The sequence below is a fragment of the Scomber japonicus genome, chromosome 4, assembly GCF_027409825.1.
Source record: "Scomber japonicus isolate fScoJap1 chromosome 4, fScoJap1.pri, whole genome shotgun sequence".
In the NCBI taxonomy this organism is placed as follows: domain Eukaryota; kingdom Metazoa; phylum Chordata; class Actinopteri; order Scombriformes; family Scombridae; genus Scomber; species Scomber japonicus.
This window is the reverse complement of record NC_070581.1, coordinates 4,893,010-4,917,093: the sequence shown is the minus strand read 5'-3', so window position 1 is coordinate 4,917,093 and position 24,084 is coordinate 4,893,010. Positions and strand designations below refer to the sequence as shown.

The 24,084-nt window shown below is 39.9% G+C and overlaps 2 protein-coding genes across 4 annotated transcripts in view; both read right to left on the bottom strand.

Annotated features, from left to right (window-relative positions):
• Positions 1-5,883, bottom strand: part of flna (filamin A, alpha (actin binding protein 280)) — a 44,690-nt gene extending 38,807 nt beyond the window's left edge. For 2 of the 3 annotated variants that reach the window (XM_053318325.1, XM_053318326.1), the window contains exon 1: positions 5,399-5,699. In XM_053318325.1, coding sequence (XP_053174300.1) covers positions 5,399-5,690 — 292 coding nt within the window. In that variant the 5' untranslated portion in view covers positions 5,691-5,699. Of the gene's footprint in view, positions 1-5,398 lie in introns of all 3 variants that reach the window. The other variant, XM_053318324.1, reaches the window with a different exon arrangement.
• emd (emerin) overlaps positions 1-24,084 on the bottom strand; it is a 163,682-nt gene that overhangs the window by 47,610 nt on the left and 91,988 nt on the right. The gene's annotated exons all lie outside the window — the stretch shown is intronic.

Below are 24,084 nucleotides of genomic sequence, written 5' to 3'. Positions count from 1 at the left end.
TAAATGGTATATATTGGTGTACATGTCAGCTGATAAGTAGTAATTAATTGCTTTACAAAAATTCAGAAGATACATTGTTTGAGATCATTTAAAAAAACATTGTCACCAGCGTATAGCTTTTCCACATCAGCCATAGATTGCTATCCAACTTTAAAAATTGTAAATACAGATTTTGGTATTGTCAAGCTATATATTCAAGCATATTGCAAATTGGGCCACAAGCAGGTATTGACAGTTAATGGGAAGCATCATTCTGCTATCAAACGCACATCATCACAGATGCATCCACAAAGTAGCGTGTGTTGAACAATCCAAGCAATGAATTGTGGAAGGATTTATTCCTAGACCTAACAGATCTACCAGCGTGTTAGTGACTCTTTTTATACTTTTTTTATTTAAAAAAACATGTATGATTGAAAATGTTGGCCCTGTCCAGTTGGAGTCATCCAGAGGAGGATCAGTTTAATACACTAATCATGTCAGGTATCTAAAACCTGCTTTGTCTATCTGTTCAAATCTAAAAAACGAGGTATATCAGTGCAGGTAGACACAGTCAAACTGAATTACTGTCATTCCCACAAACACACAGTTGACACACTTCCCACACACCCCCAGTTGCAACACGCCAAGTTTGCCTGCATGCAATACCTCACAGAAAAGAGAATGCATTCAAGTAAATGCTCAGTAGTCTGATTAGCCACAACTGAGCCACATATGAGCTCTCTTTTGATGACTCTTATCAAGCTGTAGGTGTAACTCCACGTCTTTTTCTAAGGCTTGATTGACAACAGCTCCTCTACCCTTGTTCCCACCCCTTTATTAGTAATATAACACGCATTTCATTATTATGCAACTATGTTACCGGAGGAGAAAGCCTGTCTGTTGCCACACAGATGTCTGTCTCAACCCGCACTCTCTGCCCCTAGGCAATAACAGGAGAGCAACCAGGTACAAAAAGTTACACCACAGGTCTGTTCATTTCAAATCCTGCCCATGTGGATGATGGGAAGAATTTGGCACAATCATTTAAAAACATTCATCCCCCAAGTCCACACAGGTTTGACTAAGCACAGAAAAAGTGTTATGTAGTGTTTTTAAAATAGGGGCTGGGTCGCTGATGGCGTGGAGCAAATACGCTGCTGACAAGGAATGAAAATCAGCGCAATGAAAACAATGTTTAATGACTAACAGTCTTTGTCTACTCGACAGCTAGTGTGTGTCCATGCCTTTTATTGTGCATCAACACAAACAAACAGGATGATGCCAAGTGGAATGATTGAGCTTGTTCAAACAGAGGTGTGATGAGCACAGTGGAATACACACGGAACACACATGCACAGCAGAGCACAACAGGAATGTCCTCACTGGATGGATGCAAGATTTGGATTAGTTTGACTTAAAAAAACAAACAATAATCACAGAAAATTAGATAGACAGATGGAAGATACATAGAAGCTGAGTCATGATGGGCAATCTGATCAGTGCTTCACGTAAGACACCTCATTCAGTCCACTGCCTGCTAGATGGCAGCCTTGCTACTCTTTAACTTGCCTGTTGACTCAATACATGCGAGTTCTCCTCTGGATTTATTAGTAATCACTTGTCTGCTGCCAGTGCCAGATCATGTGAGGTTTTGTCAAAACTTGAGAAAGAGAGATTACCTGTTGGTTTGAAAAACCTCATTACAGTGAACACTAACCTGCAGTGTGTGCTGGGAATGTGACGTGATGTGAGTGTCACTGCGGTTGACTGCTGCAGGGCACAGCTGAATTTAATAGTTGAGATTGTCTGACTTCAACAAAAACCTCAAAAACAAGCTGATCCAAGGGTGTCAGGCTAGACTAATCAAAACTAGAACACAGAAGGTGGCTCCATTGTAAGTAATGACCCTGATCTGAGTGATGGTAGTGACACATGCGAGGGCATTGTGATTATAACCAGAGACACTGATAAGCAGGCTCCTCAGTCCAGTATGGGTGTTTTTAGAGAACTATTCTGACATTCAATTAATTGTTTAAAGCAATGTAGCGCTAGACTAGCCCCACAGCTACTGTGGCTGTGATTGCTCTTTGGTTGGAACACATTAGAACTAGACAACTAGAAAAAGCACCTGCCTGGCCTGCCTGAATGATTACCACCAAGTGCCACTCACCTCTGTAGTGATGAAGTGCTTTAAACAGCTGCTTCAAACCCATTAATGATTGCCTATCATTCCAACTGATCAATGGAAGACGCTATAGCACACACCCTCTACACCACTCTATCTCACCTGGACAAGAAAGGGAGCTATATGAGATTACTGTTCGTTGACTACAGTCGAGCATTTAACACCACCAGGTTCCACCAGGCTCGTAACAAAGCCCAAGGACTGAGGATCGAACACCTCAACTCTACATGTGGATCCTTGATTTCCATACGAGCAAACCCCACTTTGGTATGCTAACTCCAGGGATGTGTTTTGAGCCCCTATACAACAACCACTTTGCCACTTTATACTCCATCATCATCCAGTTTGCTGACGACACAGCTGTGGGCCTGGTCGCAGATAACAAAGAAAAGGTACCCTACACTTGCTTGTGTCACAACAACCTACTCATGAGCGTTAACGAGCCTTAAGAGCTGATTTTTGGAATTTGAGAAGAAGCAGAGGAGGAACTACGCCCCCGTAATATCAACAAGTCCTCAGTGAAGAGGGTGGATAGCTTCAAGTACCTCGATGTCCACATCACAGAGGGCCTGACCTGGGTCCTGCATACTGAGTCAATGGTGAGAAAGGCAATGCAGAGACTGTTTCATCTAAGACACTTGAGGAAATTCTGGGTATCCACTCAAATACTGAGGAATTTCTACTCACACACCATTGGGAGCATCCTGACAGGGAATATCACTGCCTGGTATGGAAACAGTACCTAAAAGGACCACAAAGCCCTTCAAAGAGTGGTTCATTCAGTGCTTTACCCTGCCTAGAGTATATTTAAACCAGGCACTGGTGCAAACATAAGGCTGAGAGAATCACCAAGGAACCCAATATTGGCCTTTTCTCCCCACTGCACCTGGGAGGAAGGTACTGGAAACACTAGGCCAGAAATGAGAGGCTCATTAAAAGCTTCTACCCTCAGGCCACTAGGATCCTAAAGGAGGTCACCGCCTAATACTGCCCCCCTCCCCCTCCAATCATACACATATTTATTACAATTCTTATTAGGGCTGACACTCCCTGGTCAGTTGGTTGATTGGTTGGTCAATATGCTTTTGTCTGACCACATTTTCATTGGTCGGACAATCTCTGGTGTTACATCCTGACCTACTCCAGGTGCCACATCTAGGGTTTAGATTGTTTGTGGGTAAATCTGTATATAAATCTGGTTTACATATCAGCATAGTAAGTACTGGAGTGTGAACTTGTGGCCTCTCTTGAGTAACTCACCGTTACACTGGGCACTGTTGCATATCTGTACTTGTCCATTCTTGAGTGAGCAAGCAACATTGAAAAGGGAAATGAAAGAAGTCTGGACATAAAGATTTGATTTAAAAAAAAATAGAAAGTCGTATGTTATGAAAATGACTTCAAGAACAAAAGAAATGCAGATTTAGAGTTAAAAGTAAACTTGTTAAAAGAAAAGAAAAAGAGAAAGGCAGAGACTTCATGCATCACGCTAAACAGTGATGGCAGTTTGGTAATTTGTGGTGAGGGTTGCTGGCTGGGTGTGTCCATTTTCTGCAATGAAAAAAGGAAGTTAAAGACGAGAGCAGGCTCCTCTCTCATCTTCAGATTAAACGAGTCAAAAGGGGCAGCTAGGATGAGGGTGAGTCAGCAGGAGTCACAGACAGACAGACAGACAGAGCTAAGCAGGATGGCTCATCGCTGCCTGGTACTGCACCTAGAATGCCAGCAATGTGTTTCATTAAGCACACAATGAGCTGGCATTAATATCAGAAAATACAGGAGAATTCAGGAATGAGTGAGAGATCTGCACCCAAAATTAATCTAAAAAAATAATACAGATGGCGCAATGCATGTGAAACTGTTTTTTTTTTTTGCATAAATCATATATCATCAACCACACCTAAAAAGCAGAAGATGCCCCACCTCTTCCTCCCTCGGTTTAGGGTACTTCAGTGTTTAACATGAAACTGTGCAGTCACCTCACCTGTTGGCTGCAGAGGGAAGCAGTTAACATGCATGTGAACAAAAAGTTGTCTCGACCACATCCTTTCTGTTGATAAAGATTTTATCTCAGAGAAGAAGAGTGTTGTTGTTGTCTGTCTTTGAAGGCGTGGGAAGAGTAAAATATCATAGAATCTTTATGCAATCTCACATACTAAATGAGATTAAATTGGAGACTCTTGGAAAAGCAGTTTAAGAGCCTCTCATTTACTCTGTATGAATAAAGATGATATAATGCCAACACATGCAGGCTATATTCTAGTAGAATTGAATCACAGGTCAGCAGAAAATGACTTTAATTCACATGTAGTTTGATAAACAACTTCAAATCACCAGTATTGTGAGCAGGCAAGCAGCTGCATGTAGGCAAAGCCCATTAAACCCAGTTTAATGCCACTGAGTGTGAGCCAAGTCCTGTCTAATGCTGTGGAGACCCAACCCCAGCCCACTGCACGACATGAGCACAGACAATAGCCCTGTGTCTCTTTCTGTGTGAGTGTGTGTATGTGTGTGTGTGTGTGTGTAGGATCAACTCTCCTGTCCTACTAGGCCTGACTTACACCCTGGACTGCAAATTTTGGCTTGGACCGGCCCAACCCAGCCCAGCTCAGGCAGCAAGGGAACACAGAAATCCTGGGGCCTCGCACAGCGTAATCAAGACCCCCTCCTCCCCAAAACAATCCGCCTCAAAAAATCTGGACAGCCGGAGACAAAAGCGCTGCGCCCCTGGACGCTTGGGGAAACGCCTGCTTTTCTCACTGAAAACACACTCAGTAATGTTACCAACACTGGCAACTTTCCTGTAGGCTTATCTAACAAGCGATCACAGGAGAGAGAGAAAAAGTGAACTCACAAGTGTTTTCACAAGTATTTCTTTACAAGAAGACAGTGGGTGTTTTTTTTTACTACTGGGCATCAACATGTTTAACTTTAATCTGTCAGGGACTCTGAAGGCAGCTACATCCACATCCACATTTACATGAGCGGTCCTTTAAATGATCACCATCTATGTGACAGGATGAGTGTTCAACTCAGCTGCTGCCTGGAGCTCAAGCTGAAAAACTTCAATCAAACCAAACATACAGTTCTACAAATAAAACTAGGAGAAAGGAGTAAGCCAGCTGAATGAAGGTGGAGACATACTGGCACTCATTCATTACACTCAGCGTGGTTTTGTGGTGTGGTGTATGTGTGTGTGTGTGTGTGTGTGCACGGACTCATCTGACCCACCTATGGACACCAACTTGATGTTCTCCTTGTCCAGGAACTCCAGCGCCACCGACACGTTCTCCAGCTGCATCTGGCGGAAGGTGGGCCTCTGGTTGTACTTTCTGAACATCTTCTTCTGGGACAGGACCTCCAGAAGCCCGATGAGCCGCAGCCCGTCGCCGAGGTCCGTCTGCAAGTTGCCGATTCGCTTGTTGACACATTTCAGATGCTCGTTACACCATCGGGTGAAGGTGTTCTGCTGGATTTTCTTCCACGGCGCATCCTCGGCCAGGTCCTTCTCCGTGGCGGGCATTTCTGCGTCCTTGTCCGTGGAGAGAGCGTTGGGAGCGGGCGCGGCGCTCTGGTGGAGCCGGGGGTGGGAACCACTCATTTTTATGGTCTCGGCTGTCTCTCGGTTCGCTGACTTTTTTCTGGGTGGAGTCTGTTCAACTTGCTTTGGCCGCTCCCTCTCTCTTTTTTCTCACTCGCTGCTGCTGGAGCTCGTCTGCGTTAGAAAGAAAAAGAAAGAAACGGAGAGAGTGACTTATAGCCTGGAGATAGAGATTTCGCAAAAAAGAAAGTAGGCGGTTATGGCACTTGGAAAAAGGAGGAAAAAAAGGGAGTCATTTTTTAGGATAAAACTACACAAGCGATAGGCTGCACTGCACAACGAGGCAGCTCCAGTCAATGATTAACTTCTTCATGTCCAGGAATCTCCAATCCTGACCATAAACTGACCCACATAGTACAGCTGTGTCTTCATCTAAATAGATGGCAGCTTCTTCTTTTTTTTGTTGTAACAGTTATTAAAGACGATGGGGGAGAGACAACAGTGGAAAAAGTCCAGTCAGCACAAATCCCCAACACATAATCACATTTTCCAATTACTAACATGACTATTATTGTCCCTTCTGTCGTCTTGGATGCTGATATTGGGCAGTAAAGTCATCCACTTGAAGTCTATTGCAGTGTGATTATAGCCTAGACCTACTCAAACTTTAGGAAAAACAACAGTAGAAACCCTTCATTTGTACCTTAGAGGAACCTTAATGTTAATGTTTACAGGTGCAAACACACCAAACATGGAGATAATTAACATATTGAAATAAATGAAGGTATATTCATATTCATAAGTGTTTTTGCATAGTTTGAAAGGAGACCCCTGCTCAAAACTGCCCCCAAAACCATGAAAACCACCTCTAAATTTCACCTTGAAAAAATTAAGGCCTTCAGATGCATAAATCTAGTAGAGTGGGTTTTCGGTCACTTTCAAGGTTTTATGTTTCTTTTCTTTTCTTTTTGTGCCTATCATTTACACACACATAAACACACATTGTCTCAGGTCACTTTTGGAGACATTAGATAGACATACATTCCTTCCCCTATCTCTAACTTAACCATAACCGCTACTTACCTAAACTTAACTCTAACTTTAACCTTAACCGCCGACCCAAAAAAGCTGCTTTTTCCAGATTGGGGACACGACTTTTGTCCCCAGTTGAACAAGCTGTCCTTAATTAACGTGTCTTTAGTCTGAAATTTGTCCCCGGAAGTTACCGATGACATACCCCCTTGTTCCCTCTCAATCTTTTTCTGCGGACAGCGTTCATGGGTCCCAGGAGGCACTGAAATAAATATTTGAGATATCAGAAGGATGAAAGCATCACTGTCTCCCCATAAGGCCACAGCACAGAGTTGTGTTTGTTTGTGTTTGCTGGCTTGTATGCACCATTTCTTCAGCTTTCCCTCTTCGTGCACTGGTCCGTACTCTGCTTATTTGTGCTACGTGTGCAGTATATATTTCTCAGAGTCTAAATTTCTGTCTTCATTTATGTGCTTGTCAGTGTGTGTGTGTGTGTGTGTGTGTGTGTGTGTGTGTGACGTCACCAAGTTGTGTGTGCGTGTGTGTGTGTGTGTGTGTGTGTGTCTGCAGCCTTATGTTACAGTGCGGATCAGCCACTATCAGACACTAGAGCGTCTAGACATCTGCCTCCTCTGTTTGTCCTCTCTGCACTGACCAAACAGCTGCTTGAGATCACACTCTGAGTCTGCACTATATGACCTGCTAATGATAGCTATTCATGACACAGCAAGTTTGACGGACACTCAATTTTCACTAAAAGCCCTTGGAGAGTTTTGCATTTAATTATTTGTACTAAAGAATACATCTCATCAGGTTCTTCTCCACTGAGCATTAGAGACACATTTTCATTTCTTTCCCTCTGGTTTGTCAGACAGAATCACAAGAGAGCACAGATTAAGAGGGAATGAGGTGACAAATATTACAATCCAGATGTTTTTCACATGATCCCATTGCTGTTTCTGTCCTGTTTTGATACAACAGAAACAACATATTGTAATATTTAAAGGGGCAGTCCACTGCCAATGTTTCACTTAAAGGTCAGTTTACTCATCAGAGAGCACGGCTCCATTCTTTGGAAACAGTGTTAAGTCAGTGAGGAAGCTTTTTGAGAAAAATAACTCTGATGAGCTAGAGCTGAGACTTCAAAGATCTGACAGAAAAAAACCTGCGTTATAAATTGGGTGCATGGACTTTTAAAGATGAGGACATTTACAAGGAGAGATGCTATTGGGCTGCATCATGGAAATGTTAAAATCCAGCATTTTTGAAGTTTGACTTATAATCTAAAGTTGGGATATTTTATACTCTACTGCATTGATCCATTTGACCATTAAAAAAAAAATCTCACTCAAGTCCCCCAAATTCAAATTAAGTAGACAAAATCTCAACACACGCAAGCAAAAGTCTTTCTCTCTGAGTGAGGAGCAGAACAGCAGTAGCTGTAAAGACAGAAAGAGAGAGAGATGTGACTCTGCAGCTTTTTTGACTAAATATGGAGCTCAGTGCCAGGAGCCACAGTGTAGCCAGCAGCCATCAAGAATGCTTTGCCTTTGTCTGTGTGTGTGTGTGTGTGTTTGTGTGTCTGGTCAAGAGAGAATCTGAAGAATGCCCCTCACCCCTTAACAACTCTAGAGCCCCCTGCCTTAATAACACCCCAATAAAAGAACCCTATTAATGTAACACACACACACACAGACTGGCATCAGCATGCTTTTACATTCACTGGGCCATTTACAATAACAATACAATTAGATGTATAATTTAGTCCATTTCACAACTTTCATTACATACAAACTTGTCACAATTTACAGGCTTTGTCCATAATAAAAATTTAACACGTATGACGACAGCAGATTTGAATTGTGGCAGAGCAGACAACAAACGGCAGATTAACAAAAGTGCCTGAAACACAGAGAATTTACTGAAGAGGAAAAAATAAGGCTCAGACAGCAAACAGACATACTGAAATAGAAATGTTTGGAGTGGTCATCCATGGGTTCAGTTCATACTGTGGATTATAATAAAGTGCTGCCTGGAAGTCAGAGAGAGTTGAGTAAAGTGGTGAAATATCCCCAGCCAGCAGGGTATTGTTTCACTGGAATTTGCCAAATAAACAGGAGACAAAACTCGGGGCGGGGACAGAAAGAGCTGACCAAGACACATTAAAATGTCTCAGTGTCTGATGACCAAACTGATATCGCTGTCTTTTAACTCCATCTAGTGTTCATTCATTGTACTACAACTTCCCCTTTTTTTCTGCTACTTCTCTGTTCAGTGTTATGGAGTCCTGTTACACCCCTGTCTTGTCCTCTTGACCTCTTTGCTTGTCTGAATGCATCAATTCTGCTTTTTCTTTCCTCTCTAACCTAGAGTCATTCTGAACACAACTTTCTATGGATCTCACTTCATTAAACAGCTGATGTGTGGAGGTTCACATGTTATAATTGGTTATCCTGGTGGGCTTGTAATTAAGACCCATATGTCCACTATGACATGTCATATAGAAAAGTTCCTGTTTTTAATAATTTAACACTTGACACTTCATTCTACACTTCTTTATACTTCCTCTTCCTTACATTTCAGAGGTGAATGTTGTAGTTTTTACTCACTACATTTAGCTATAGTTCCTTACCAGATAAAGATTTTACATGTAAAACATGTCAAATATGATGCAGCACTATACTATTAAACGTCCTAGTAGTGTATAGAGTAACATACTTTGGCTGCAGCTTGAAAAATTACAATAATATGTAAGAATAACCTATTACACAATATATTTTGCTGATGAAACTTACTTAAATATGAAAATGCACCACTTTTACTTGTAACAGAGTATGCTTACGCTGCAGTATTACTACTTCAATTTACATCCAAAACATTGGTTTTCAAAAGAGAGATCCTCCAGTAAGCTACTCAGAAGTCTTTGGGACCTGGGTCAAAAGGTAAATTATGTAAACTGGAACTAGACATAAAGTTAAAGAAAGCTTCAAAAATCATAAAGTATGCCAGTGTTGACTTTAAGGAAAGCCAAAAACCAAGGGGTGAGCTATGCACTGAGTAACAGACCCAGATCCTGCTCTGTTATTTTACATTAAGTCTACATGTCAGGCTTTTGGCCAAAGCTTACAACAGCAGCATAAGCTTCATTTCCTGGATTACAAGAAACCCAAAGGGTGGAGTTCACAGTTTAGGGTATTAGTGTCCTTTCAATATTTCTTTGTGAGGTAGAATGACGTGATAAGAACATAAAAACAGAGAAAGCATATTTTAAAGAGCAAACATAGTGAGGAGAGAGCTTTTACTGACCTGTAAGTATATGACTATATATAGTCACATCACATATGGCCATATTATATATAAGAATAAATACGGCTGTGAGGAATATGTGCTGTATTTAATTTAATTAGTTTAAATAGTTGTTCAAATGAATGCAAACTAAATTACCTCTGCACTCCAGTGATACTTTTATTATAGTATCAACCGCTATGTCAACAGCATCTCACCATCACTTACCACACCCGATCAGCCACAAGCTAAACAGAGCAGAGCAGAGCAAAGGAAGTTAGATGAATGCTGCACAAAACACTGCTAACCACATACACACACACACACACACACACACACACACACACACACACACACACACACACACACACACACACACAGAGGGAAAGAGTGATGCGAGGAGAGGCAGCGAGCGAGTCAAATGCACAGATTAGAGCAATGCTACGGCATTCCCCTTCCCTGCATGCATGTGTTTCGGTGGCACTTTGGTGAAAGTAGGCCAAGCAGTGTCAAATAAGGACAGGTTTTGCCCTGGCTATCTACATCTCACACTGTCTATGCCAGCACCCGGTTTCATTTTATTCCATAGCCCTGTCATCACCTCTTTATTATCAAGATGTTATCAAACCATGACTCTGTTAGAAGTCTTTTTTTCTTCCTCAAATTTTTGGCTTTCAGAGTCAGTGGAGCTACTGTAAACACGTAAAGCCTGCAAATCTGAAAACACACTTTTCCCTCCACCGCGTTTTAGATGAAGGGCGTACAGGAATGTTAGGACCTCAGTGTGAAATCACCTGTCAGAATAAGGTTGGAAAGCACTGCTCTGCTGAACGTTACATTCAGTCTGAGAAGAAAAGAAGCACATTCCACAGCTTCAATCTCTTCACCAAAGAAGTCAAAAAGAGAGCGAAGAAAAGCAGATGATGATGATGACAACGATGATGACGACGACGATGGCGACGACGATGGCGACGACGATGGCGACGATGATGGCGACGACGATGACAACTTGTGACAGATACAATAACAACTTCCATTAGAGACAGTTGTATTGGGGACATTCCTGCTGTAAACATATTAACATCTGTAATAAAAGTCATCTTATTAGATTGACCTGATGGAACGACCCATCCAGTCACATGAAGAATAACTATATTAGCTATATTAGGAGTCTCATTTCAGAACAGTAACCTACATCATTACACACAAGCCCTCAGTACTAGACACATGGCTCTTTAAGGTGTTTTCATAAATTATGTTTTAGACCCCAACATGTGCCATAAGGGTATAAAAACATTATGAAAATGTATGTACTGTTTTGTAGAACAACTATTAGGTGAAAACAAGAAACATTATAAAATGTGTATTAGAACAGCATAGTTCCTTGTTTCCAGTCTAATGATACAGTATTTTATTTTGAAACCCCTTTGAACCCCTGTCTTAATGTTCTGGCTTCTCATTATCAGGTAGCAGTTGCTTTTGGTCATGAAACATAGAAGGGCATCACATTATCTTCACTTTGCCTTTGCATAAGAAACACAATATATTCGTATATGAAAATGATAAAAGTAGCATTTTTGATATAAGAAATATCTAATTGTATAAGGATCAAGAACATGTGGTTTCGATGTGTTACAGAAGTACAGAGCTGCTTCTCACACCTGATAGTGGGCCTCTTTTCTAAAGCCCCCTGCTTCACCTGTTACTCAGGTTCCTTTCATTACTGAACACTGTCCAATAATAAGTCACGTCTTATTTATAGCCTCTGGCACTTTTTAAAAACACTCAGTTACAAAGTTCTTCACAAACACACACGCACATTCAAAATTGGAATGGATTCACCAAATAGTGTAATTTAATATAAAATATAACCGATGAAACCAAGACACTGCAAGAATATCTGTCATATCTTACAGTGTAAAATATAACAGAGAGAAACTGTCCAAAAATGTACCTGTGTCTAATATTATGAGGTTTAAAACACTGACCACGGTCATCATTATACATCACACCACATCTCCATCAATAAACATATTCCATAAGTGCTGAATACACAACACATTTAAACATCAACTGAGCTTCTTTAGACATCCAAGTAGGTTTTTTTCAAACAAGTTACCTTGATTTATAGGTGTTAAATAATTCCTAGCACTGGCTCTGCTCTCTAAGGGCCCAAAGTCCAGCATTATACCCACTTCAGCACTCTCAATCATATAGCCTATCACAAAAATAAAATATTTCGGGTGGATTAGGGTAATGTGGGACACTTTTTGCAATTCTGACTTGTTTCCCATATTTACATATGAATCCAATACATTATATCAACACCTAATATCATTATGAAATCCCTGAGATGTTTCCTTCAGAAGACAATTTTTAGATATTGTACTCAAGAGGAAAATGGCACATATAAGGTAATACACGGACAGTGGATTCCTTGTGCCAAATGGTTTCAGAATTTGTGGATTTTGTAATGTGGGATACAAGTTTTTAGGCCTAGAAATACTTTGATTTATACAAAGCAGCATTATCTAACAAACATTCTGAAATGTGTGCACCCATATTTGGTCATTTAATTTAGTAGGCCTACAATTATTTTTTCTTTCTTTGTCAGATAAGTTAAAAAACTAGAATTGAATAGAAAAAGAGATACATGTACTGGAGCTTAGTTGTCCCACATTAGTCAATATCCCACATTGCCCTAATCCACCATACATAATGATAGGATGTCTGTTGCTCTATATTCAGGGTTAAAAATGAAAGCATCATAATCCGCTGCTATCTTGTTATCAGTGATGATTATCTTCAGTTAAATATGATTAAATGGCCTGAGCAGAAGTGTCTCGCGTATGAGTGCGCGCGGTGAGCACGCGCTTGCACCCCCCTCGTCTCGAGGTGTGTGACCCGCTCCCGGCGGCGGAGGGCGCCAGCGGCTACTACTCGGCCCCCCGGTAAAAAACCACTGTCCGTGTATTACCTTATTTGGTGTGTAGCCCCTAATTGTAGCAAAGCCAACGCCGGAGAGATGCTTCAGTCCACTGCTGCTATTACGTGCATGCGCAAAAAGCGTGCTCGTGCGATAAACCCATAAACAAATCAATGCAGGAATGAAGTGAGACGGATGGATGATCTCCAGGCAAGGACTACACTACACATCTACTGCGGTGATGCTCTGACCACAGCATGGTCAAAAAAAAAAAGTTTCACTCGAAGTTAAAGTATGTGTAACGGCGCCAAATCATCTGATAAAACAGCGTTAAAGCTTTAGAGACAGAAAAAGAAAAGTTAGCGGTGCTCGAGGCGTGGCGCTCACACTCTTCACAGAGCTGTCACACATTATCATACATGACAGAAAACTTCATGACACCCATACACAGACACAGACACAGACACTGCAAACAAACCCACGCCACTTTGTTCTAGCCTACTTTACACTAAACTATATGCAGATTTAAGTCAAAAGCAATCATGTGACAGAAAATCTCCCACAGTGACAACACAAGTTCTCTCTCTCTCTCTCTCTCTCTCTCTCTCTCTCTCTGTCTTTCTCTTTCTCTCTCTCTCATTCACATCAACAAGACACAACTTACATGTGTTCTGTAGGCTGTGGTCTTGGGGTGTATGCGTGTCCGGTGTCTCTGCGGTCCTCTCTCAGTCAGTGCAGCCTGCAGTTACTTCGGTCATAGAGTAGCCTATGTGTGTGAGTGTGTGTGTGTGTGTGTGTGTGTGTGTGTGTATGTGTGCTGCACCGAGGTCCCGGACCTCCCTCCCCACACGCAGTCCCGGTGAGGGGAAATGGGTGTATTGGTTGTACTGGTGGCGCAAAAGGAAAGAAAGAGATAGTCCCTCCGCTCTTTTGCTCTTTTCTACCTCTGCTTCCCCTCGTCCTCTCTCTCTCTGTGTGTCTTCTACCGTGAGAGCCTTAATTGGTAAAGGGGTAAAGCATCAGAGGTGCAGGGGGTGTAACTCACTCTCTTTCTCCTCTGCGCCTTCTTTTTTTTCAGAGGTGACGTCATGACCGCGCCTTCAGGATTTTAAAGGTATGATGTCACCGGCCCGTGTAGTGCCCCTATCACTCCCATCTTTCTTTTTCCCAGTATGTGCGTGCGCGTGTGCGAACTTGTATCAGTGTCTGGTTTTGTGTGTGCGTGTGTGCGTGTGTGTGTGTGTGTGTGTGCATGTTTTTCTACCTTTTGAGGGAACCACTTTCAGTTGAAGCCTTGTGAGGATATTTCTGAGTTGTGAGGACACTTTGGTCAGTTCTCACAACTAAAAAGGGCAATTTGAGGTTTAAGACTTCGTTTTAGGGTTAAGTTTAGAATTGGGTTTAGGCTCAGTTTAGGGTAAAGGTTGGGTTGAGGCATTTAGTTGTCATGGTTAAAATGAGGGTAAGGGGTTAGGAATGCATTATGTCAATGAGTGTCCTCATGATGACATAAAAACAGACGTGTGTGTGTGTGTGTGTAACAGAGAAAGGTAGCTCCCCTCATCTCTCTGCACCCTCTGTCCTCTCTTTCCTGTTATCTGTTGTTGTTGAACATGGCAAGTTGTATTTCTCTATGTCCAACTTTGATCCATCTGACTCAACACAGGGGTGGGAGAGGTGTTTGTGTGCCTGTGTGTGTCTGTGCGTGCGTGTGTGTTAGTGCTCTCCAGCTCCAGAGTATTGGCTCAGGAAGCAAGAATGTTCGGAGTCTGCTGTGCCCTCTACTTACAGTTCATCAGTCTGGTGGGAGGATGAAGGGAGGAGGAGGAAGAGAAGAGGGGTGAGAATAAATAGAGACCAAACATAAACAAAATCTGTGTAGTATCACTATAAAAAACTATAACTCTCAACCTTCAACAACATGTCTGTCACATGCTGTTGTGGGTTTATAGAAATCTAATAAAACATTTATTACAATTGAACATTTGGGAAAATCTGTTCTTGCAATGTTTCTTTAGTATCTTACAAAAACATTGTACACAAATACCACAGAGTAATGCAGGGCAAAGAGAAAAAAGAGAGAGAGAGAGAGAGAAGGGAAGGGAAGGCAGACAGGTGGAGGAGGTTGGGTGAAAGAAGGGGGTGGAGGTTGCTGAACCTTTAAAAAAACACAATTTAACTTTAACTTATCAGCTTGTCCCTTTAACCCCTATTCATTTTGTTACGTATGAGTGAGTCATGAAGTACTCTCTCTCTCTCTCTCTCTCTCTCTCTCTCTCTCTGTGTGTGTGTGTGTGTGTGTGTGTGTGTGTGTGTGTGTTCAACCAGGAGGAGAAAGTGCATATGTTTCTGCACACAATACCATAGGCTAATACTGTAACGTTGCTATAATTAATATCATAGTCTAATACTGTAACATTACTATACTATAATTAATACCATAGGCTAATACTAACATAACACTATAATTGATTAATACTATAATGCAATTATATATGTCAGTCTTATTGTCTTAATGTTATGTTAATATATCAATGTTGCTGTTGTGACATTCATGTGCCAATAAAGCAAATGTGATTTTGACTGTGTGTGTGTGTGTGTGTGTGTGTGTGTGTGTGTGTGTGTGTGTGTGTGTGTGTGTGTGTGTGTGTGTGTAACAAAATTCAACTGTAAAATTAAAGGTTTGAAAGAGATCAATGACCTCAAACATGGAGAAAGTGCATATGTTTCTGCCCAATATGTATGCCACAACCTGAGGGACAGTGAATGATCTAATGCTATAATACTACTATAATTAATACCATAGGCTAATACCTTCTTTTTACAGTCTATGGCTAATACTATAATTAATACTATAATGAAAACCATAGTTTAATACTATAATTAATACTATAATGAATACCATAGGCTAATACTATAATTAATACTATAATCAATATATGTCAGTATTAATGTCCTAATGTTATGTTAATCTATCAATATTGTTCTTGCGACATATATGCCAATAAAGCAAATGTGATTTAGATTTTGTGTGTGTGTGTGTGTGTGTGTGTGTGTGTGTGTGTGTGTGTGTGTGTTTGAACTGATTAGAGCCAGATGTTTGCGGTTGTGGTTGCGAGCACGTCCAGTTGGTCAGTGACATCATCTGTGTGCAGCTTGTTGAAGTTACATCCCCAGAGACTTATTTGTTGGGATAACACACACACACACACACACACACACACACACACACACACACACACACACACACACACACACCACTGCGCTCTACAGCAGCCACTTCTTTGGTGATGTCATATCTACATCCTTGCGATGAGATATTGTTCACTGAATTCATGTTCCTTGTTTAGTTATGTGATAAAGTTAAATGAGGTGGTGAGGTGGTTAGGTAGACTTTGACATTGACCAGTTGATTTTATTTATATAGCCCAAAAATCACAATTCATAAGTTTACTTCAAGGAGTTACACAATCTGTACACACACTCTATCCTTAAACCCTCAATTTACAAGTGAGAGTACACAAGTGAAATGTGTTCATGGGAACAGTGTTATGGAGACACAGATATGATGAAGTAGCAAGAAAATCATGAAGTAATGTAGCATTTATGATGTATGAACCATCTTCCTAGTGTGGAAACAAAATATTCACCAATAAGGAAATAATGATGACTTACAGGTTTGGTTCTATTTAGCACCTTGAGTTAATCATGAACTATTTATTAAAATTCCCATTCACACATTTGGAAAACATATAAATACTCTGTTTTGAGTAAACTGTGTCTGATATGACTTTTCCAGAAAAAAGTCCAATTACTTTGTTTGTCTGTTTATTTGTAAAACCTCTTAAATTGCAAAATGCTCCTTCTCCTTCATTGTAAAAATCCACAATTAAATATGTAAATATTATTTATTTTAATAGTTGAACAGCTACTTCTCAGCTACAGCTACTGGCAAATATGCTGCCTTCCTCCCTTTGTTTGTCCTTTTTGACTCCAGCCATGTGTTGTGTGTCATGTGAGTGAGATTTACTCATTTTTTATTGAATCAATTCAGTTCTCACATCATTCTCATTCATAATTTTGGTTCTGCTTTCAATGCTTGCCTCTTTTATGTAATAATACTTTTAGCTTTCTTTGCAGAGCTAGAACCACACACACACATGAAACAAGTTGCATACTGGACATGATCAACAAAAAAACTAGTTGTGACGTCACACACCATGAACTCTGAACATACATCATTCTGCATGGAGAAGAGGACAACATTCAACTAAAGGAACAAGAAGATTTTTTGAGTGAAGCAGGACTTTAAAGGAAGTTAGGAGAAATGACATTTAGGTGCATTAACATACTGCACTGTTTTTTTTTTCTTTTATCATCCTTTCAAGAACCACATCCTCCACTTTGTTCATAACGCTCGCAAAGCAAGCACTTTATAGACAAGAAAAGTGACACAGATCCCTGAGTGAGACAACATGAACGTCTTTCACAGTGGGTCAAATTAAGGTCCTCTTTGATGGACGTTGATAGCTGATAAAGTGACTATCTCCTCTAGACTTAAATGGCACAACTGGACTAATGTATCAACATGAGAATAGCTTGTTGAGTTGTAAAGCAAAAGATGAATCAAACTGGTTCCAGATAAAGGTTGGTTAACTCCTTTATGATTTGGCCTAAAATCACCACAACAGAAACATTATCCTTTAATTACTAATGACAGAATACTAAGAAAAATACCACATATATCTGGCTGGTGCCACTTCTAAAACCCTCTCAGGCACCTTTTTGAAGCAGTAATGGAATTTTGGAACAAAACATCAGACTAAACCTCAGAGGGACCTTTACAGCCACAGCATAGCTATAAAATAGTAATATGTGTTAATGATGATACTGGAAATACTGGGTATGATGTAATGTAGTTCTGAGATCCAATGTAAGATCAAAACCGATTTTGGAGAAGAGCCTTCACCAGTTTTATGTTCTGTCACAAGATGATATGTAATGATACCATGTGTTTCTATGTTTTCCAACATTTCTGTAAAGCATATATGAGAGACTCCTCCTAAAGTAACTGCTGTGATGTTTTATTGACAGAATGCTCCTTTTTTACAGTGTAAGTCTAAGCTGTAAAATAAAGCAGTATCAGGGTCATTACAAAGTACAGGGTATATGGGTATATTCTAGTATGAATATAAAGTTTAACCCTTACGTGACTCATAATTAGTCTCTACCACCAATTCACATTCATAAATTCCCCATCAGTCATCAATAAATGTTTGATTAATCTTATGGAAAAAAGACATTCGTAATCACTGTTTTATGGTCTAGGTAGATGCTGATTTTTTCTTTTTTTTTTTTTTTTTTTTTTTTAATATACACAGGTACACAAAATGTACATTGCACATAAAAAGATGCATTTTATTTCCATTTTTGTATACTATGGGTCACATTAGGAAAGGTCGAGCTAAAAGAAAAATGTGTATATAGTGTTTTTACAGCTCTCAAATGTAAACATTGGTCAAATTTGGCCCTGAACAGTATGTAAGGGTTAAATAGTAGTGCATATGTCTCAACTGAACCTTAATACTATATGTAAGAAGACTCTGCAAGTGTTTTTCTATTGTGATGTGAGTCAAATAAAGTGAGATGTTGGTACTTTGTCCTCTGATTTGGAAATTTGTGATGTGCCACCGTTTTATATTTTTGGAACAGTTTAAACAGTATTTGATAGAAAACAAAAATATATCCACCTATATAGAAATAGTGTCTCCTTTCTACTTATACTTAAAAATTGGTGGAATAACATCCAACTGATTATTTTTGAAGTGTTAAACATGTAAACAGCTGACTTCTCTTCCTCTGAAATGAGACTGATTATTGGTGCTTTTACAACAGCTGAGAGGGTAACATCATCTCTGTTGATCAATGTGATCTCACACAGCGAATAGTGGCAGAGACTAAGCCTGTACAAATTTACAAAGAAGGATGTAAAAGGGCAAAAAGAATGACAAACAGAAATAGATTCAGAGAAAGTAGTTTAATATCAGGGAGTCTGGGGCCGTCTGACTGCCTCATAACAAAGCTGCTCTCTGTTAAGCCAGTTAAGGAGCTAAAGAGATAAATTGCTTAACTGGAAGTGATAGAGGAGACTGTCCATCGTGGTCCTCTGGCTCTTCCTTTCTGCTTCTTGTTTGCCTTTAAACACACACACACACACACACACACACACACACACACACATACAAATATGATATACTAACAAGCATTAAGTCACTGCCATCATGATTGCACACAGACACAAAGCCTGAGCTCTTAGATTAGACCCATAAACAGCACATTAAACCCCTCTTGCAGGTAATTAAACAAATATGTACCCATTCCTCGCTCCCCCATCCCCCTCATCTGACTCTGACTCAAACACACACACATATAAAAGTGGCTCTCATATGACAAAGCGGAATAATATGGAAAAACGTTACTCATTAAATGGAATGGAGTCCCTTTTTTAGACATGTGAAATATGGAGCGGCTTTTATGACCAGCTGTAGCAGACAAGTCAGTTACACAATGAAACAGCACTTAAAGAAAAGAGGGCTGAGGGATTGAGGAATGGCCATAAACATGTGACCGAGATGAAGTGACAGTGAGCTTAACGCTTAATGACAGCTCTTAACACATAAGCAAGGCTGCATCGGAACCCCAGGGGCTCCTTGACACTGAGCTCATGTCCCCTAAACAACTTCAATTTTATTCTGATTGGATAATACTGCTGTCAGGTGGAAAACTTGTAACTCCAAATTTTTTTCCCATGATTGAGGGCCCCCTTCTGTTCAAGGGCCCCTAGGCACTTGCCCAGATTGCCTGTATGGTAGATCCGGCCATGCAGATACACATTGTTCTAAGACATCCAATATATAGTAATGCTTCATAAATGAGCTATAAGCCATTAGTAAGAATAACTTTTGAATAATCCCTTTGACTGGTTAATTGGACCTGAACCACAACTTTTATCAATGACTTGCTAAGATTTATAACTTCAGACTCAATAGCTTAGGAGAATGTAAGAAACCTACTTAGATAAACCTCATACATTTATTGATGTATTTAAATGGGGGTGCTATCAGGTCAGGTCATTTCATGTAAAACCAGGTTCAACTTTTGCTACAACGCAGTGCAGTATCATTTGGCAAAGCGCTGTGTGGGCCAATCACATACATCCCAGTGTACAATCCTGTTGGATGTTATGAACCATTAGCCTTGTTGCCTCACAGCAAGAAGGTCTTGAATTCAAAGGTCATTCTGTGTGGTGTTTGCATGTTCTCACCGGCCTTGCATAGGTCTGCTCTGCTTGCTCTGATTTCCTCCCATTGTCAAAAACATGTATGTTAGGTCGGTGCCCTTGATCAAGGCACTAATATAGAACTGGAGTTGGGATGGGAGACTGAATTTCATTGTACAACTGTATGTGTGACAAATAAATACAGTACCTTTAGAATGCAGTTTATTTCATGATCCTCTCTGTGAATGTTACAAATGGCTGTGCAGTGTTTTGATGTCCGATAAGCCATCAAACACATTACTTTGTTACACCAACTAGAGTTCCTGGATTATATTTCATTGTCTTAGCAGTACTGTAACACACTAAGAGTGGAGCCAGATAAACAGTGATGGTGGCTGGTCTACTGATGGAGTCAGCGCATTCAGTTACAGTACTCTAAGCAGATGTAATATAGATATGTCAGGATAAAATAGCATGGCATAATTGTCTTCAATAGGAATGCTCACCCAACCTTTGGCACATTCAGTGTGTGTTTTTTGAATACTTATGGAGTCATCAGAATTAAAATGAGCTTAACAACTGAATTAAACACAAAATGTTCCAAAACTGACATGAGCTGAACAGTAAAACCTTTGTTCAGCTAACACAGACTACCAAAGAACCAATGTTCATCGCCATTACAGCCCAAACCACCACCCACCACTTAGAGCCTCCTACACCTGCACACACACTACACACTCCCACACACTTAATATGTGCTATCAGCTCTTAGCACAAGCACAGCCAACTACTGTACTAAAAGTACAGTGAGGATTTGAAGTTATAAAACACAGTCAGGACCGGGCAGAGTAATCACACTGACTCACCAAGCAGCAGACTCTGATGTCTGCCGCAGTCTGAGTCACACGCGCTCCGGAGGTCAGAACTCCAGGAATAATTAGATGTTAGCAACTGTACTGTATTTGTATGGTGGGTATGCATACAAGAAACATCCTACGCATGCTCTGGAACACATTATGAGTGATGTTTCCTGGGTTCATGGGGTGTTTTGGGTCTCATGACATTGTAAGCCCTTGCCAAGGCGACCCAGCAACATTATAGTCCACAAATCAGCCCTCTTTATCCACAGTCATCTGGAGGCTCTCTCTGCTGCTTCGGCTGCAGCCCTGATGGCTGCTCTATTCAGATACTCACTCATGTCCAGCAGGGTGTAGACTGTAGAGAGAGCGGTTCACTTTACTGCATGTGTGTGTGCTGTGTGTGTCATGGAAAATGTGTTAATATCTCTTGCAGGAGCTTCCTCCAAGAAAACCCCTATGAATGTACATATGTGTGTGTGTGTGTGTGTGTGTGTGTGTGTGTGTGTGTGTGTGTGTGTGTGTGCCCTGGTGGAAAGTGTCTTTCATTGTCTTTTCTGAATATTACCACACCATGCAAATCGAGAGGTAATGAGGCTAAATGTTGCGTGGTACTCTGCGTAGTGATTAAATTATTGGCATACTGGCATGCTGGGCATATGTGTGAGTTTGATGTGTTTGTGTGTGTTTGTGTGTGTGTGTGCCTGTGTGTGTGTGTGTGTGTGTGTGTGTGCCTGTGTGCGTGTGTGTGTGTGTGTGTGTGCCAGCTATAGTTGAACCAGCTGGTCAGAACTGAAGGCTCGGCAAGGTGACTCAACAGAAAGTTGCTACGTGGCTTCATCTGGTCTAAACTACACACACACACACACACACACACACACACACACACACACACACACACACACACACGCACGCACACACACACGCATGCTCACACACACAGACATAATGTGACTGTATTTCTTCTGGTCCGTGGCCTTTATTTCTCTGATCTCTTTACTGTATTTTCAGGGCCTGAAATGAAAGTAAAAAAAAGTTCTTAGAAAAATTCCTTCTGTTATGTCTAAAACACATCAAACCCATTCAGCCCTCATCACTCTGAATCAAACAGACTTCAACACTTCAGATTCTAACATGCGTATTATAAGAACATATAGATGTAAAGAGAGGCATAGGCTTTATGTTGTAATTAGTGGCTTTATTATAGTTAATATATACCTTTTTAATGCTTTATACAGAGGTTCCAAGAGCTTTTACTGTTTAAAAACAGTCCGAGAAGTTGGATGATCTGTTCATAACTCATGTCCATAATGAAGTCACAACATGTGAGCAGGTGTCAATCTGTCAATCAATCAATCAAACTTTATTTATATAGAAGTTTTCATACAGGTTAATGTAGTTACACAGTTGATTGACCAGCTGATAATAGTACAGAACATGTGTAGACAGAGAACAACATACAGAACAAATTACAAAGAAAAAGAAAAAATCATTTTAAGCAGTAAAAAACGTAAAAGTATAGAGAATAGAGAATATGTAGCAAAGTGAGTCTGGTTCATATGTACAGGTAAGCTGTGGAGTTTTGAACCTCTATCAATTTCAATGGAAGGATGCTTTTAAAAGCAGATCACTGTGTTGCCAAGAAACAAATCAACATTCAACAAAACAGCTCTGCAATAGAGGAAGGAAATGTATTCAGCAGGTATTTTAGGAAATAATGAACGTAACCATAACACTGGATGCTTACAAGAAAATTCCAGAGGATACATTTTATTTGTGGTGGATTGTTCAGAACACATGAGCTGGGTGACGTTGAACGCATTACATCATTATGAAAATATCATCACCATCATCATCATCAAAATTGAGTTTGTTTTCACACCTAACAAGAACACACAAAAACACATTCTAATGAGTAGAAGAAGAACACATCAAGACGTCTGTGTCTGATGTAAAGTATAAGTGAATAACAGTTCCTTAGAAGTGTTTTAAATATGAATTGAACTTGGGATAAAAGACTTCTTATAAATATTTCTGGTTGCCACAGAATACACAATACTTACATATGTAAATTGATAATAACAATCATAACATAATACAAAGCAGTTAGAAAAAGATACAAAAGACAGAAAGAAGGCCAAAAGATACAAATTCAAGTCGTTTGACTTATCAAACAAGCTCTAAATGTTTCATTACGCTGGTTTCACTGCTGTATCTGAGAGAGATGTAAATGATTTGTATTTCTGGTGTTACATGTGTTAATCATCTCTGAATTTGTTTGAAAAATCAGTAAAACTACATGTGAAATATTTATTTATGTTGGAAATTGAAGGAACATTCAAAACATGGAAGATGAGTACTACTTATTACTACTACTTATTTTACTGACAAGGATATGATGATTACCTAATGCCATGCCAATGTTTGTGAAAAGAGGTTAAAATGTGAAAATAAACGTATGAATAACTTGCACACATTCTTTTTTTGTGGACCCAGCATCAAATTTCTGCTTTTAATCCATTTTGAGAGAATATATTAGAGGATTATGGTAAAAACGTCTAAGTGGTGTAACCATAAAAACTTCGAACCAAATAATTCAACTTGCTTAAAAACAGTAAATAGTCAATAAAACACCATATCAACTAGTGTGGCATGATCTTACATTATAACTTTTATATTAAATAAAGCTAATGGAATACTATTGTTCTAAATATTACATTTCATCTGGGGAATCATGGAGAGTCATTATTAGTATAAATCCACTTTAATACACTGTAGGTAATAAAATGTGTAATATTTATCATTTTTTGTGGTTACACCATTTGACATTTTCAGGAGCATTCAGTCTTACTTTTGGTAAAAAATGGTGCAAATGTCATTTCAAATTATATAAAACCAACGAAAATACTAAATGTACATTTTAACAAACATGATGCTGCTTTTAAAACTAGTTTTAAAGATATTTTTTAATTGTTCATCTTACCAACCCTAATTTAT